The 18459-nt window shown below is 42.0% G+C and overlaps 2 protein-coding genes across 2 annotated transcripts in view; both read left to right on the plus strand.

The window, feature by feature from the left end:
* LOC139210467 (spectrin beta chain, non-erythrocytic 1) overlaps positions 1 to 18459 on the plus strand; it is a 122322-nt gene that overhangs the window by 26731 nt on the left and 77132 nt on the right. Inside the window, exon 2 of the mRNA XM_070840449.1 lies at positions 13192 to 13494. Within this exon, the coding sequence (XP_070696550.1) occupies positions 13347 to 13494 (148 nt within the window). The 5' untranslated portion in view covers positions 13192 to 13346. The remainder of the gene's footprint in view (positions 1 to 13191; positions 13495 to 18459) is intronic.
* Positions 1 to 18459, plus strand: part of rps27a (ribosomal protein S27a) — a 263072-nt gene that overhangs the window by 2924 nt on the left and 241689 nt on the right. The window lies entirely within an intron of this gene.

Genomic DNA, 18459 nt, shown 5'->3' on the forward strand with positions numbered 1-18459 from the left:
GCTTAGAAGAGAGCGACAGAACTGCTGTTTCTGGTTAAACTAATTAATAAGAAATTAAAAAAACAACTAATGAATTTTATTTGTAAATTGAGATTGAGACACTCGTAACTACATGCCAACTCAGCGCCAGAGAAATGTAAAGGTGACACTGAAGTCATTGGGATTCATCCTCCAGACACCATGAATGACTGTAGAAAATCTCATGAAAATCTGTTGTGTGGGAGATGTTTCAGTCTGTTGTCAGTCACTGTTACGTTTGTGGATAATGTCATCAGTGGTCATTGCATCAACGCCTGGCAGTAATTAGTGTTCTCATTACCTCAGTCAGAGCTCAATGTGCAAATGACGGTGTGCTGTTTTCACAAGAATGTGTCCAAACTGTGCAGGTGGCAGGGAGTTTCTCCTGAACCCCATGAGATATCCAGCCACAGATCATATGCTATTACCAGACGGAAACGGGCCCATGTCTCAGTTTTTCCTCTCTCCCTCTCTCTCCTTTTCTTTCTTTTGGTTCCATTCACACATGTGCTCGTTCGCCCTCTGTCTCTCTCTCAGCCAGCTCTGGAAGTGTGATCTCATCCCCTCTGACTGCTGACACATTCCTCTGCTTTCAGCCTTTTATTCTCTCATTCTTTTGTCATCTGTGTGCGCGTGTGTCTGGTTAGTGTTTATATGTGTGTGTGTGTGTGTGTGTGTGTGTGTGTGTCGGATATTCTCTCACATCACGGAGCAGAGAGGCCCCGGAAACTGACTGAATAGTTTTCTCATCCAGCTTAAGACCTGGATAAAGTTGTGTGTGTGACTGTGTGTGTGTGTGTTTTTGAGAGTAACCTGCAGAAGCGTCCACACTGATTCTGCTTTACTTGTATGAAAGGGATTTCACTTTTTCCAGGCTTCAGTATTTAGTTGTGTTTTCTTTTACATACACACTTACTGCAGCTTAGTGAGGTTGGGCAGCATTTCATCAAATTCAAACCCACTATTGAACTCTCTATTTGAATCAAAATCCTCTCAAATCCCTTATTGAATCTTATCAAGTTTACCTGTAACATTTGCAACTCCAGGCTAAAATGAGTACAACTCTAGAACGCTACACCATGAAAGCTGCTACATGTATGTTACATGGCTGTGGCCAGCACCACTCCAGACTTACACAATGGGTTTTCAGCCACATTTAGGACACATTAGACCTGAGAACTGGACACTATTCATGTGTGTGACCCTTAAGCAGTGCCACGGTACACAGAAGTCCGTGTTCACTTCGTTCCCTGGTTTAAGAGTCCAGGTTCTGTGTAGCAGGAAAAAAAACAAACAAATGCACTAGGATCTATTGCTTCTACACACACACTCCTCTTGTCTTATTAACATCGATCTCTCTTTTTCTGTTGTAGTTACAACAGGGAACAGAGTTGTAGTTATAAAGGTCCCACATAATGCAAAATTCACTCTTTAATGTCTTTTCGATGTAAACATGTGACCCAGATTTGCCTACAGACCACCAAACTCAGAGAGAAGACAGTCCCCTTCTCTGTTTCTCCAGCAAAAGTGTGTGAAAACACTCCATTCAGATTTGGCTCCCTTTATGATGTCATAACGGCATATGTTGCTCATGTGACCTCTTCCAGCAGTCCGACTGTCCCTGCTGACTGAAATCCTCCTGAATCCTCCTAGCTTACCGAAAGATGGAGCTGGAAAAACAGAGAGAGGGCAGTATCTTCTCAGAGTTTGGCGGCCACTTCAGGGGCTTTAAAAAGTGCATTTTAGTAGTATGGGACATTTAAGAACCAAAGATCATTGATGAAATTCACTAAACAAACTAGTAAAGGACTTTGATTCATCCTCAAATCAAAACAAGATCTGTAGTTTTAAAGCATCTTTTTGTAACTTTCTGTGAGCAACGGTGGCCTCTGCTGCCCCAAATGGTAATAACAGGACGCCGGCGCATTTATTTGTCTTCATCTGAGCGAAGACGTGTGCCGCACTGTTCTAATGAGAGAAAAAATACTGGAAGGGGAACAGACTTTGACACAAGCTCAGGGTGGAGAGAAAAGGAAAACTGAAAACATCTGCACACACAGCAGTCAGACCCCGTCAAAATAATTTCAAAGCAGTTACTGTACAGTAAAATATAATGCTGCGTAAAGCTTTCCGTTTAAATCTATGTGCATGTAACATGTTTATGACAGTTTCATAATTATATTGTATCTTGAAGTCAGCAGTTAAAAAAAACAAAAAAAAACATATTTCTCATCTGGACAGTCAAGCCTATAAAATGGCTTCATCACTTTGTAAGAGAAGCTTTTATTTTGTAACTTAAGAGACCACATTCTGGAGCAGACTTTTATTTTTGTGTCATTATCGACTCTCCTGATTGATCCTTGCCCCTGGGCGCGTGCGGTGCCTCCTCCCTCCGACGCCCGGCTGCATGTGTTTGTTCTGATGATGCAGCTGTGGATTGTGTTTCCAGGTATGGCTGTTTGTCCTCTGATGGGAGGACAGAGCAGCCGGCTCCTGAGCTGCCTGCCCGCTGCACGGTCACTCACAGCAGAAAGCAGACCTGGCAACACTCACAAACATGTAAAGTTGTCTTATTTGGAACATCTGCTGCCACATAAAAAAGGGCACAGCTTTAGATCTGGTGCAAAATGTGTATGAAACAGTTTTGGTTTAACTGCAGAGATTAATAATAATCATATGATAGCTGCAGTAAACTGGGAAGGCGAGTCCGTTTCGTTTTTCCTTCACACAGAGAGCAGCATGTGGATGGCTGAATACAGAAGTCCGTATAAAATTCATCTGCTGGTAGAATTTCTGTAGCAGTGTTATTTTATTCTATTCTCCTTCTGCCGATCTCTGTGGTTACATGTGGCTGAGGCTGAATGAGGAACCGGGCAGAGTGACAACTGGATTACTGCTAATTATTACTGATGTAACCACCAGTTCTGTGTATTTAGCGAAGGTTTTAGTGGAAAGTGTTTTAATAAAACCAAACAAACAAACAGATAAATGTCAGCGTGTCAGAGAAGGACTCTAGAGTGAGAGTGATGATAACAGCTTCTATTCTAGTGTGATTTTAAATGATTAACAGCACTAAAGTAAATGGAGCCGTGGCAAAGGAAGTCACAGAGAGACGTTTTTCTTTTGCAAACCAGTGTTGTAAAATGAGACGGGTGGGGCTTTGCATGTGTGTGTGTTTGGGTTTTTCGCTCCGTTGGCCCATTGATTTATCAGCGCAACCATGGCAACTGCTAAATGCATTAGCAGTTAACCTTCTCAGATAACCTAATTTAGTGGAGCAGAAGATGCTGATGGTCCTGCAGACCTTGTAACGCTGTCAGAAGATTTCCAAGGACTATTCTATATCTCACCTTCAGTAATCAGAGTCAGAAACAAAATCACCCAGAAGAGTCATAATAAGGCTTAAAATGTAACTTTCCATTCAGAGGCCTCTACTGTTACAACAGTAATGGTTGTGACTGTGATTCGCAGAAGTCAGTGTGTTGTTGGAGTGGAACGGGAAGCAAAGAGTCATCAGCTGAAGTGTGTAAAATATCTAAATCTGCTGCTGCTGCTTCGCCAGGCACCGTAATTACACAGGAAGAACTCCTTTGTCTCTTTGTGATTGGCTCACAGATGCTGTTCATGTGCCACTTTGTCTTTCTCATAACAGAGCTGACGCAGGAGGATAATAACACATCTGTCTGTACCCTGTCATCTTAACAATCGCTGTCAGAACGCAGAGGATTCAACAGGAAGGAAACTCAGGAATATTGTTTCATTGAGTTCTCACTGTGTCTAAAGGTCATGGATCAGATACCTGAAGCCAGAGTTCAGCTGAGGCGCAGAGCAACCAGACTCTGTAGATAAATTACATAACTGTTAAGTGTCGTTGCGTCTCTCTGGTATTATCTCAGTATGGGAGCCTAACTGAAGCAGGAGACACAGCAGTTATGAGGTGATCAGATCAAAACATGCAGAAGGTGAACGCAGCCTGTTCTGCTGCAAATATACTTATAGGAGAAACCATTTTCTCTGATAAAAATGTGACATCTGCACTGCGACAGAACAACGGCAGGGACAGATCCGGCATCTGCACTTCCTGTCCAGCTCCTCTTCCTCCTCCTCCTCCTCGGACATGTGCCGAGACTTTGCCGTCGGCGGCGGGCGGCGGCGCTCGGAGCTCCAGCCGGCTGACGCTGAGCCACCGCGTGTGATGCTGTTTGAGTTTGATCGTGTCGGGTCAGATAGCTGCTGCTGCCCTACATGGATCTATGTGTCCTACATACTGTACCACTGCAGAGAGGAGGGGGTGATGGATGACTTACTCACACATGCACACTTTCATGTCCTAAATATACACATACACCTGTGTGTGTGTGTGTGTTTTCTTTGAAAAACCCTCCAGTGAAAGTTGAAGTGACCTTGGACAGAACTGTGTGTTGAAACTTGATCCCACTGCAAGAGGGTTGTTGGGTGACTGGATGAATATATCAGCTATCAGCGCTGAGTCTATCGCCAGTTGGATTTCTTTGGTTGATTTTTGTTCCTCCTCCTTGAGAATTCAACTTGGTGAGATATTTTAGTATATCTTATTTTAGTACGTTTTAGTAAGACCTCTGTATGAAACCAACAGGAAGTGAAGTCTATCATATTTAGGGGAACAGCATCAGCGTAAGACAATGGCAGACAGCGGCCAAGATGGCACACAGCACTGTTAGCATCGTTCTTAGTGAATGAAGCCTCGCTTTGGACTGTTTCTTCCTGTCCGCCATGACTCCTTCTTGTTGCATGGACGCTCGAGTTTGACGTCATTGTTTCGCAACTGTCAGAAGAACACGCCAACATCAATAAAAGGAAGTGATAAGCTCTGAGGCGTGCGCTTCCGATGGATCAGACAATGTGGAACTGGCTGTCCATTCCCACATCTATCACAGATCCAGCTCCTGCTGCAATTCGTGTTTGTCTTCAGTTTGAGCTTCACGTAAAGTTTTTTAGATCATCTGGTTTGTTTCCAACTTGCCTGATTAGCTTCTGACCTGACCTGTCTGACGTAGAGATGTAAGTGATGATAAATTGGAATTCTCCTTTTTAGCCTTTACAGTAACTTCTCCACGGATGGACGAGAAACCAAATAGCCAAATATCGTCCAAAATATTAAGGCAGATTTCCTGAAATTTCCTGCCAGACTTGTTCTGTACATTAATGTGATTTTTTTTTCACTTAGTATGCCTTTATTTGACAGTCACAATATGTTTTGTTATGGGGAGAGAGCAAGGGGGCTTAATATGCAGCACAGAAGAATTGAAAAGGGGATTTTAGTATTAGCTGTCTCAGGGAGAGATGCCCTCTCTCTCTCTTACCGTTGAGTTTCTGTAAAGTCAAAGCAGCTGCGGCCAGCAGAACAAAGACATAAGTGTTTGGAGTATTTGTGAACTGATATCTGATGTTTTCCCACCTGCACAGACGCATAATGAGAAAGTAAGAATGTTAGTTCACATACAGAGGAAGCTTTTCTGGTAAACAGAGAGATGATCAAGCTTTTGTTCTGAAAATGGCCCAAAGGTCTTTATGAATGCGAAACCCTTTTAAATCTACGTAAACCCACCTGAGTCATAAAAATGTTACTCTTCAGAAGCACACAGAGGCTTTTATTTGAATAACTGCTGCAGGGTTCCATGTGAAAAACAGTGTGTGTGTGTGTGTGTGTGTGTGTGTGTGTGTGTGTGTGTGTGTGTGTGTGTGTGTGTGTGTGTGTGTGTGTGTGTGTGTGTGTGTGTGTGTGTGTGTGTGTGTGTGTGTGTGTGTGTGTGTGTGGAGATCAGGGTGAGAGCTGTGGCTGCACAGCGGTGTCGGTGTGCAGGCGGCTCGTCCTGCGGGGGAGTTCGAGCACTGCTTGGGACTCTGTGCTGGGTTTTCAGTTGCCATGGCAAACAATTGATACTTGAATGGCAGAATTGTCGAGACCACTGAAAAAAACAGAGAATAGAAGACGCATGCAGGCTGAGATCCATCTGCTTTACCATCTGGACGTGTGACGGAACAGCGTCTCTGCTTGCAGAGCTAGACTCACACTGTGGAGACTGTCTTCTACTTCACTCCAATATTTGTACCTAACGGAAGTCACCTTGATTATTCAGTTTGGTTCATGCCAAACCGCCTTGTACTTCTGGTCCGTTTCATGATCACATCTACAGAGTGACAATGAGCAGGGTTCAGTCAGACTGTACCGAAGTTTAATGAATCACACAGAATATTTACAGTCAGAACAACTTACAACTTAACGTGCCCAAAGGTTTGGTAGGCGAAAAACTACCTAGAAGTAAAGACTCAAAGCTAAGCTCCGTTCATATGATAGTTATACTGCAGTAAAGGAGATGAGTTCTTGTTCCAGGTTGTTCAGTACTTTTATACTAATCTTATAATCTTTTGAAAAATCTCGTATTTCTTCTTTCTTCCAGCTGTTCGTTGTTCATATCTCAGTTTCTTGCAGCGTCTCTTCAGCTCTTTCCTGTAAACCATCTCTGTGAGTTGGCTTCGTCGTCGGGAAAGTTTTTTCTTCTTCCCTCTGAAGCTCCAGCCGAGAGTCTTTGTGCAGCTGTCGGCAGCTTGACAAGCGGCTCCGACACAATGCACGCTGGAACAGCTGTAACCATGGCGACCTGTGGTTTTGACTTGATAATGTCCGTCTTTCATTGTGGACTGAAAGAGAGAGAGAGAAGAAGGGAGAGATGCGACATGATTCACTGCGGATAGTAATGAAATGTTTGTGAGAGGGTTTTATGGAAGTTTATGCTCAAACTGCTTCAGCCAGTCTTGTGTTGGACGATGTTCCACTGTGCTGCTTGTTTATACCATCCATCCACTGCTCGCATGAGAATACATGACATTTCAATTATATTTGTATAAATAATACTGTACTTTGATACCTGGGAATCTGCTTTGCATGTCTTCAGCTATATGAAGCAGACAAAAATCTGACAAAATCTGCAGCCTTCGTCTAGAAATAAGACTCTGCTTTTACTTCTTTTACCTTAATTCGTTGCTGCGAGTTTTGATGGTAAATCTACCGCTGTCATCACTGTACAGTTTAAAAGCTTGACCGGCATAACAACAGTTATTAAGGGGGTCGGCAGGTCAGAGGTCGCCCTGTCACTGACTGAAGTTCAAGCGTTAAACAAAAAACAACAAACATTGGTGAGCTAAAGTTTCACATGAGCATTTTAGACCAAAGCAATGAACACATTTAATAGATGAAATGAGAAATGCGTGTAATGAAACATATTGTACGTGTCGTTTGTGCTGAAAGGACGAGAGAAACAGGGACTTGGAGAGATGTTGCAGCATGCATCAGTTAGGTAGAGCGAGAGAGGGTGGAGAGAGCTTTAATAAGGGCTGATTTTAGTGGAGTGGAGGATGCTGGGAGGTGAGAGAGGTGGGAGGCGGACGTGGGCGACAGAGAGAGGAGAGAAAAGATCCGTGTGACGGTGGAAGGATGCTCGGAAAGAAATGAAACAAAATGGACTGTGAAACTTCATTTCATTGGTGTTATTTCACACAATACGTATCACACTATAGCTCATTTTCTGTACATTCAGTTAATTCTACACCTGATTCTTGAATAGGCATAATTTAAAAAAGTTCAGTTTTCTGGTCCACGTCTGATTTTTCATCCCCAAACCTCATCCATGCAAATTTCCTGCCTGCGTTTTGCCGTGTGGAAGAATGCAAAGTGTCGTCCAAATGACGAAAAATATTGCCGTAAAGAGTGCGATCAAAATAAGCAACAGAGCATAATATGAAACACTGGGCATGTTAATGTCAATGTCAATGGCTGTGTGTTATGATGATGTGTGACAATTATTTTAACCAGCCAGCCGTCTAAAACTAAACAGTATTCAGCTTTAGGGCTTCATCTAACAAATGATTTTAATAGCAATCAGTCTGCTGATTATTTTCTCAATTAACTGTTTGGTTTATAAAAAATGTCCATCATAATACTCCAGAGCTCAAGGTGACCTCATCAGATGTCTCTGCTTGTCTGAATAATAGACCTAAAGCCAATTTATTGTGATTCAAAACCAAGAAAAGCAGCAATTTTTGTCTTTTTTTTTTCTTTTTGCTCAAAAAAGCAACGAAGCGACTAGTCAGTGATCACACAAGTTGCCATTTTGTTGTCTGTCAGCTGACTAGTTGAACAATTGACATTGCAGCTCTGTTTAGTTCACTACCATAAGTCACGAGAAAAGCAGCAAATCTTTGCTAAATGATTAATCGATGAACAAAATAGTTACTGATTAATTTTCGACAGATTGCGTGACTCAGATTCTTTTCACGTCTTAGTTTGACTTCTTTTATGTCTCCATCTATCATCCTGTCATCTCTCACTATTTCTGTCCTTTCTGTTTTCTGCCAGCATCAGTGCTGTCTCTCCTCCCTTATCTCTCCATCCTCTCTCTCTCTCTCCCTCTCTCCCGCTATAAATATCACTCCTGAGCAGCCACAGTTGTTCTGCCTTTACCACACAGACACAGTAACCAGTCATTTGTCCCACCCTCTCTCTCTCCTACTGTTCCTTCTCTCTGCATGCTCTCTCGCCCATCGTACAGTCTGTACATGACATCATGCTTTCAGGTCGAGCGTCGGCTCAAACTGGTGCTGTCCTTCCTCTCCGTCTGTGGGCGTCTGCAGGCTCAAACTCTGCTGCAGAAATCAGTTTGATGACTTTTTTTTGTCAAAGTCTTAATCAATCGCTCTCTTGCAAGTCCGCAGGTTTTTGAACTCTTAACATATGAATGGATGGATAGAAGAAAGTGTTGGTGTTACTAGACTATAAGAACCACATTGATGAGACATGTCGATGTCAGTATCTCTACAGTCATGGCAAAAATATTTAATATTACAATGTTGCTTCACTGAGTTTGCTGTGGGCTACATGTTTAGTCCAGTTTTTTTAGCCTATGTTAGTTTGCATTTTAGCAAATTGTTGCCATTCAATGTTTGCCAAATAGGCTATTAGCAGCTCCTGTTTGCAGTGGGCATATGCATGTACAGACAGCTATCACTGGATTTCTTTGATACTGAAGAAAACTTAAAACCATGAAGATTCTCAGGCAAGTTCTGCAGCTTTATGGTCTTTTTTTCCTAAGTGGTTTTATGGAAGTTTATTCGCTTTCAATATAATCCTCTTGATGTGTTAGATTGCAGATTTGACTGAGATTTTACTGAGTTATGACTCAGAGAAGGAGCATGTATTTTGAATCAAATTGCAGCAATCAGCCTCTTACTGTTTTAAAGTATGTTGATATCCTCCATGAGCTGCGTCACATTCACTGCTGCAGCAACTGTGGACTACGTTGTTGTCTCAGGAGCAGCAGCAGCAGTTGTTTTCATCAAACAAGTTCTGATAAACAGTTACCTGATAGTCACAGTTGGTGTCCAGCTGGTGAACACAGTGGAGCATTTAGCAGCCAAAAAGCCAGATATTTCCCTCAGGAGGTGGCGGAGACCAAAAACAGAGCTAAAAAATCAGCAAAAACTGGACTCCACATGTTGTTCTGTGTCTGCTGTATGTAGAAATAACAACTTAATAACTATCAGATGTTGTGCTTTCAGCTTAATGTGACATTAATCTGCTACATTACATCATCTATGAAGCAACAACAGCAAACATTGTCTGGGCCCGGCTTCGTCAGAGTGTCTTATACCCTTGTAAAATGAACATTTGTGGAATCTATGAGAAAGATATTTTCACTATTTTCTGACATTTTTCAGATAAAAAGATTCATTGATTCATCCTAAAATTCATCAATAGACTCAACAAGAATGAAAATAATTGAGTCAGTGTGGTGTTTCATCCTCAACAGAAACCAAACGATGAAAGTGTCACAAAAAGACTCACTGGTCTTGCTTGTCCTTCCGTGACACACTTTCTAGAAACTCTTTGTGTGTGTGTGTGTGTGTGTGTGGTCATGGCAGCATGGCTGGTGTGTGTGTCCATGTGTCTGTGTGCTTTATTGCTTCTGAATGAGTGCACATTGTGTTAGCTTCACAGCAACACACACACACACACACACACACAGAAACACACACACAGAAACACACACACTGTCAGGGTCCCAGTGGCAGCGTATTTTTAGCATAGCAACACAAGCAGCTCCAGTCTGACTGGTCCTTGAGCTGCAAGTGGGTGGCAACACACACACACACACACACAGAATGTCAGTGTGTATCTCTGCACCTTTTAAGAAAAACAGAATTTTGGCTCTGCAGACCCTGAGAGGCAGAAATATTGTCATTGGTCCAGTGAAGCGTCAGTGGGCGGAGCCACAGAATACACTGTGATGTGATGGAGAATGGTGCCGACATGCAAAGTATGGGGTTTTGGGGCGGGGGGGGGTTTAGTGAGTCAGTGAACAAATCTGAAGAAGCAGCAGCCAGTCAGTTACAGAACTGTAGCTGTAATAGAAATGTTAATGTGAAAAAGAGAAAACTCAGATTTTCATAGTTGATTATTTCCTCCACAAACTGATGAATCGTTTGCTTTATAAAACAAGTTGATACTTACCTTCAATCCAAAACACAGAACTTTACCACAAAGTGAAGCCAAAAGAACAGTGAACCTTCACATTTCAGACGCTGACCGTTGAATAATTGTCTGCTGACTAATCTTTGTGGCTCTTAATTGCAGCTGTCAATTGATATTTATTTTCCCCAAGTGAGTTGTTAAGTCATAAAAAGAAATAGGGACAGATCCCCATTAAAGGTTCCCAGAGCCCAATGTGATGCCCTCCATTTTTATTTCTTGCCTCGTCTGGTTTTATTTCAGGTTGACATCAGCTTTTTAAACACTCTTCTGATGGGATTCAGGCTTTCTTTTAAGCTGCGTGTGAGCCTGAACCCTGAGGAGAATGTTCTCTGTGTCAGATCGTCATTCCTCCTGCTCTGCAGTAAAAACCTGCGCGGTCACGACATGTTGAGGAGGACACTAAAGACCTCTTGTGGCTGAGACGTGACCCGATCGCTGCAGCCGTCTGTCCGCTGCCTCTGCTGTGGCGTCTTTGTGCCGAGTCATGGTGCCGTTTGCTGACTGCAGGATCCAAACAGACTCGTTGTGCTGAGTCGTGCTGCTGACTCCGCTGCTCTCTGTTTACTTGCTGTTTGTTTCCACTCCGTCAGTGACAGCGAACACACCGGCCGGTGGTCTATCAAAATCTACTTCTCACTGGGGAAAGTGATTAACAGTCACACAAATCCATAATTAATTCATCAAGTAAATACAGTGCTGTGGGTAATTATATTATTTCTCACTCTGTTTAACTAAATAATGACAATTTATAATGCCAGAAAACATCTTTAATGAATTAATGCTGTGATTATGATTATAAACAACCTAAGTAATCTGAAAAAGGAGCAGGCTGAAGCTTCAGCTCATCATGAGAATGCATTTAACCGTAAATCTTCTTTATCGTCGAAAGGTAGCGTAAACACACATCGCCTGGCCCTGCGTTTGAGTTCAAATATTCTGTTTGCCCCGGGTGATGTTAGAAAAAACAATCATTTAGTCATAACTTAACTATGAGCAGGTCATTATCTGAAGTTCTAAACTGTCCTCAGCAGAAACAGATCTATCTATCTATCTATCTATCTATCTATCTATCTATCTATCTATCTATCTATCTATCTATCTATCTATCTATCTATCTATCTATCTATCTATCTATCTATCTATCTATCTATCTATCTATCTATCTATCTATCTATCTATCTATCTATCTATCTATCTATCATCGTATCAGAGAAGGCTTCTAACTCGGCTCTTGGTTTGTGGGTGTCTCATATTTTTGCACTGAGCTGAAGTTTTTTTCCACCTGAAGCTGAAACATTCTGCTGCTGCCTCGTCCTGTGATGTTTAATTATTCACCGGAGTCACAGTTTCTACACGTGAACAGTGCAGAGTATTAATTAATTTAAATTTAGACACAGGATGGTTATTAATGAATGACCCTGGAGGAATTTGATGGAATCTTAGCGTATTGCACCATTTTATGCTTTTGAACAACCAATCTGCTGTTTGCTTGGATATAATAATGATAATAGTAATACTAGATATATTAAGGAGGAACTGAATGTGTTTGGTTCCTGAACACCTCACAGCCCTGAGGTGTGTGTGTGTGTGTGTGTGTGTTTGTTTGTTTCTCAGCTCTTGTAGTAGCGAGCTGTGGCCAGAGGGAGGAGCCACTCTCTCAGTTTACAGGGAATCTGAGTGCAGATCAGGAAGAGGCTGTAACAGCCTGAGGCCAATCAAAGAGCAGAGCAGTGGTCACATGATGTCGTCAGCAGTGCAGAACAGACTGCGCATCTCATATTTTCACTGTTGGGGTGTTTCACATCATTTCGAGTTTGGTGTTCCTGGATCAGTTTGTGTCAGAGACTCAGAGACCTGCTGTTTGACTCCAGAGCAGACTAAAAGAATAATGTTCAAAATAAAAGTCGAAACATTAAAGGACTCATTTATAATGTAGAGAGGAATATGAGTTCAAAAGCTAAGGGGTATTCTTTTTTATGATTTAATTTATAGAATATGTGTTTGTTGGACTTATTTTTATGTCTCAAAGTGTTATTTATGTGAACATACAAAAGTAATTGCATCTAAATGTACCTGTGGTTAAGCAAAGCACTCATTATGCAGAATGGTCCTTGTCAGAATAGTAAATATTGTATCACTGGATTTTGATTATTGATCATTAATGTGTTCATCACTTTAATGTTGCAGCAGGAAAAGGTGGAGCTTGGCTTACAGTAATCTATGATATGTGTCACACAGACTCTGAATCTGCAAAGTGACTGACATTAAATAAATGTGGTGGAGGAAAAGTTTAAAGTAGTATAAAAAGGAAATAATTTCAGTCCATTAGAAGTAAGTCAAAGTTGTCCTCAAGTATAGTATTTGAAATCCTGGTGTTATATGCTGTGTGTGTGTGTGTGAGGCCATCCAGAATTTATGGAACTTTATTTAAGTCTGACTTGCTGTAATAGTTTGAAAAGAGATGGAGAGACTGTCTGTGCAGCTGGTGTTGACAGAGCTGCAGTCGCTCTCTGTGGTCTGTAGTTTTAATTCTTCTGTGTTTGGAGACAATGTTGGACCTCCGCTAACCTTCTCTTTGTGTTCTCTCTTTGTTTTAATCTCTGCAGGTTTTGGACGAGCTTCTCGGCCTGCCAGTCAGAGCCGGTCTGAGAGTGTGTGAGGGTGTGCGTGTGTGTGTGTTTGAGGGTCGCGAACATCAGCGGGAAGCAGGTGGAAGGACTCAGAGGAAGCGGCGGCAGGGTGGAGTCGGGGTGAGGTCAAGATGACGTCGGTAGCGGCGGATTACGACCACATGGACATCCAGCAGCAGTACAGTGATGGCGTCAACAACCGCTGGGACGCGGACGACTGGGACAACGAGAACAGCTCGGCACGCCTATTTGAGCGGTCCCGCATCAAAGCCCTCGCAGGTAGGAGGACGAATGGATGAAAATGGTTGAGGGTTTGATGTTCAGATGTTCAGAAATCGCTGACATTGATTTTGAGCTTCGGGAAGGCTGAACTGATGCTAATTCTGAACTGTGGCCGACTAATCCAGACTTTCACGCTTTTATCAGGCTATCTCTGGTATTTTTTAAACCTGGGTCCTATTTGTACATATGTTGGTGTTTAAATGGTAGGTGCAAAAAGTGTTGGAATTGGTCCAGTAGATCACCTCAGCCGGCAGCTGCCAAGCAGGCTGCAACGTGATCCTTTGGGGCAACTGCACCTGATCAAAGTACGTCCACTAAAAGTGCTTGTTGGATCCAATAAATCAGTAATTTCACCTTGCCAAAAGCAGGACTTGCTGGTGTACAGCTGCATTGATTGGTTAATGTGTTTGTGTTATTGTGTGAATTTGGTGTTATAAAGGGTTAGTTCTCACAGTTCACACTATTTGTGCAGCACACAGTATCACAAACGAAGTAAGCGACCAAAGCAGCAGTGAAACAGCAACTCTTGTGTTCTGTGAGATAAAATTACTGTTTGTCAGTGGAGTATGGTGGAAGTGTGTTTGTGTTATCTGTATTGTGCGTTCATGGAGCCTAATTAACTGGATTAGAGTTAACGGAATCTTTTTATCTGGCTAACATAAGCTGTAACATAAGATGGAACTTTTTCATTGTACTAGCTCCTACTGCATAGTTGGTACTCTCCCAGTACACAAAAGGTCGAACATATGAGTCAATGAGCCGCCATTTTTCAAAACTTGTGTTAACATCAGCCTTGGAAACACCAGACGACACAAAACATATTTTAAAAACACGTAGAAATGGAGCAGCTGATTGTTGTCTGTTGCACAGAAGTGATGTAACTTGGCTGTAATGGCTGGATTAGTGAACCACGTTTGAAGAACTGGACCCAGAAGTCCTTTCGCTCGGTGACGTCACTCTTGTTGTCCTCTGAGAACTCTTTGGCTCGGCCTTGTCCTGTTTCTGTGAGTTTTTGTCTTTACTCAGCGGGAGTCTGACTGGTTTCATAAGATTTGGGGTCGCACGGTTTGTGTCCACAAACAGAGAACAATGAACCCTCTCAGAGCTCAAGCTGCAACATAAAGTATATCTCTGGACGATCAACAGAGTGACAAAGAATAAAGATGGAAGCTTTTGATTTAGCTTTGGTCTGAGTTTTTGGGGCCAACAGCCAGATGGAGATCAGCTAAAGATTTAGAGCGTTCAGGCTGGATTCCTCTCTAGGATTCACACCTGTTAATAATCTGGAGGGAACGCGTGCTAACAAGGCTCATTAACGAGCCTCATGCTGGAGGAGTTGAATGCGTCGGGCCCCTTTTTTACACTTTTCATCCCAAGTCTTTCTTATCCAGATGAGGGGGGGGGTCGGTCCTCCTCCAGTCCAGAAGGAGGCGCTGTTGCGATCTGGTGAAAGTGTAGTGAGATGATTTAACCCTTCAAATTATTAACGTTGATGCTGTGGGTTTACACAAACAAATATGACAACAATGTGGATATTCTGTGAGCGTTTTTCAAGATAGATTTAATCTTTCGTTAATCATCTCCATGATTCATCATTTAGTCATTTATTTAATAAGAACAGACATAAAGACATTGGTATGTATGAAACTTAAATCAGCAGATGTTACACGTTAATTGTATTTTTAATTGGTATTTTATGTTTAATGGACATTTAATATACCGTCAATAACATTTTAAAACTTTTTCTTATATCATCTCTCATGTTCCAGTAAAACAATCAGTATTTATGATAACGTTTACCTTTTCTCATACATCTTTAACTATTCTCATGATAATAATATAATATTCTCATTTCAGCAAGGCAGGATTTCAAAGATGTAGCATGAGATTATCAGTGTTGCTCACATTATTTAGTGAGAAGTGTGTCTTGTGTTTGTGTTACAGTAACTCTACCTTTCTCTCCGCCTGCTGTTTTCACCCTGATGGCCGACTGCTGCAGTAGTGTCCCACTTCACTAAATAATTCACACCAGTGTTAAATATGCAGCAGAAGAAGGTTGATGGTGTGTGTGTGTGTGTGTGTGTGTGTGTGTCTTGGTACGGGGCGGAGCTTGTGTTTCCTGATGGCGTCAGTTCAGCTGCTGAGTGAAATGATCAGTGGTGTTAAAATATCTCATAACAATACCAAACACTTCTATCAGAATTAATGTACAACATCCAGCTCATTATTTATGTGGAAATTAAACAACACTTCATGTCTAAATGGAAAGTTATTAAGAAAAAGTGTGGAAGTGGAAGTTTTTTTTCATCATTGCATAAATATACTGTAGTTGAGTAGTGTTAACATCAGTCAGCGTGTTGTTCATTTTACACAGAGAACAATAAAAAAACAAAACTACAAAATATTGTTACTATACTGGATGAACAAACAGGAATAACTAAAGGCAATGTGAATATACACTCAGTGGCCACTGTATTAGGTACACCTGTACAGTCTAATATGAGCCAATACAACTGGCCTATCATAAAATCTACTGTAGGTAGTTTAGTTTATTTATTTGTACAATAATAGAAGTTCAAATACATTCAATAGACAGTAATTACACTACAGTGAAGCCTAAAAGGCACATTCTTTCTCTCTTTGAGAAGGCACAAATAAAAAAGACTTTATTACTTATTTAAAACACAAAAAACAACACACAGCCCATACAGCTGAAACTAAAAGGACCAAACACAATGATAAAATGTGAAAACTGTGAAAAGTATCAGGAAGGTCCTGCTTACAGTTCCTAATGGTGACAGTGTCTCAGTGATCACTGTGATTAATGTGTCACTGATGTGTTACTTTGGCTTTATTACACACATTTGTTGAATACTTGGTCTCCTTCCTGTTATTTTTGTATATCAGACGGTTGCTATGGATGCAGGGTTGCTATAGCTTTGCTATCAGAGGGATAATGTGCAGCAGTGGTGGTGTTACCAATATTATCTCCATAGATAGATCTAAATCAATGATGGTGTGAAGTGGTACAACATCACATTCAGGAACCAGGAAGTGAACATCTTAAACTTTGTAACTGTGGAGTCTGTTGTGTTGAATTCTTCACACGTCCCCAATAAAGTGGCCACTCACAGTGTATTCTCTCTTTTGGCTTTAACCTTTATTCAGAGCACTTTCACTGACAGACTGACCCTCTTTGGATGTTTTCACATGTAGCTGCTTCAGGGAGGACGTAGTCTGACTGTCCACTTAGTGCCTTCCTCCTCCTCCTCCTCCTTTTTCTACCTTTTCTTCTTCTCCTCTTCCTCCTTCTCTTCCTCTTTTCCTGTTCATGCTGAGCTCAGCAGGCCGGAGGATGTGTGGGGCGATGACATTGAATTAGCGCTGCATTTGATACTGTTTGCGTGTCTGTGTGTGTGTGTGTGTGTATGTGTGTGTCCTCTTTCCTTTGATTACAAATAGAGTCTTAGTTTCTGCTGTTCTCAGTTCACCAGAGTACTAACTAGCAACAGTTCAAGTAGTTGTACGAGCAGTTGTTGGTAGTTGGTGAAGCTGTAGTTTTAGTCGCAGTAGCTGAATTTGAATAATTGTGGTTTTGAGCTGTTGGTCGTTAAAGACGTCTCTTTAAAAAAGGACCAGGAACATGAGGTCAGAGTGTTTTAGTCACTCAAACCTTCATCAGCAACATCTGAAAACCGATGCTGAGACCTGAACATCCACTGCTGCTTTTAGCCTCTGTGTGTGTGTGTGTATGTGTGTGTGTGTGTGTGTGTGTGTGTGGTTGATGCCAAGTGTGTTACGCCTCCATATGATATCCTGGGAAACACAAAACCACCAGTCACCATGGAAACGCAGGCAGATCTACTTACAGTGAAGGCAGAAACAGAAGGAGTGTGTGTGTGTGTGTGTCTGTTCAGTGTGGGCGGGTTTCTGTTTGAGTGTGTGTGTGTGTGACTTTATGACAAATAAAACTGCAGTAGCTCATAGTTGGTCTCAACATGGAGCCTGTGTGTTTCTTTTCACTGTGGATTTTTTCTGTGTAAAGTCTGATGTAGCGGTGAGCGGCTTGTCTTTGCCTGTCTGCGACCGTTGTCCTCCACTGAAGGCCGCAGCCGGCTGGTCGCTGGTTGCCCTTGAGATGTCGGCGTCATGTTTCAGCCCCCTTAGTCTGAGCCTCTTCCTGACCGGCCCCACCAGTACTCGCCAATCCAAACCGCAACCAGAGTGTGGTGTGGTGGCTTCGGCCTGGTCGTCCTCCGCACGTCTCCCGGTGCCACACTCTCCTCTGTCCCCGGGGTTAATGTTCAACATTTCCTCTGCTGCTTCACACACCGACAGTCTCAGTTTAATTTAATTCAACTTTATATAAAAGGTTGTTTCAAAATTACACAGAAACACAAAGTGAAGGCAAAGAGGAACTCTGGGAAGGAAACCCACCTGTCTTTTGACTCCTGCACCTATACATTTGAATTTTTTATTTTTGTTGAAGGAATGCTGTTGAGAATGCACAATGCTCTCCCATGTCTCTCTTTAATAAGGATACATACCAGATACAAATTTTCTTATAAATGTATTTACTTTATTTACAAAAAGGGGCAGGACAGGCTCCTCATCCAAAACTTCCAAACTAAAGTTGGTACCTTGATATAACACAAAAGGGTAAAAAACTGTGATTAACGTTAACGTCTGTCGCTTTCCCCTAGTTTGATGTTTAGCATCTTGTTTTCACACAACAGGCTACGCATAGATATTGAAAGACAGAGATCTTTACGGAAAAAGTCGTAGAACAACGAGTTTTCAGTCCAGTGAAGGTTGAGGAGGACGCCGCCTCAGTTCGTTGGCCTCTAACACCCGTTGACCTGTTGGGACCTCAGCTGTGTCCACGAGGTGTTTCTGAGGTGTTTTTGCACTACTACTGTTTGTTCGATCTACAGCAATACATCATGGTCTGTAAGATCCTCA

Source organism: Pempheris klunzingeri, chromosome 12 (genome assembly GCF_042242105.1).
Source record: "Pempheris klunzingeri isolate RE-2024b chromosome 12, fPemKlu1.hap1, whole genome shotgun sequence".
In the NCBI taxonomy this organism is placed as follows: Eukaryota; Metazoa; Chordata; class Actinopteri; order Acropomatiformes; family Pempheridae; genus Pempheris; species Pempheris klunzingeri.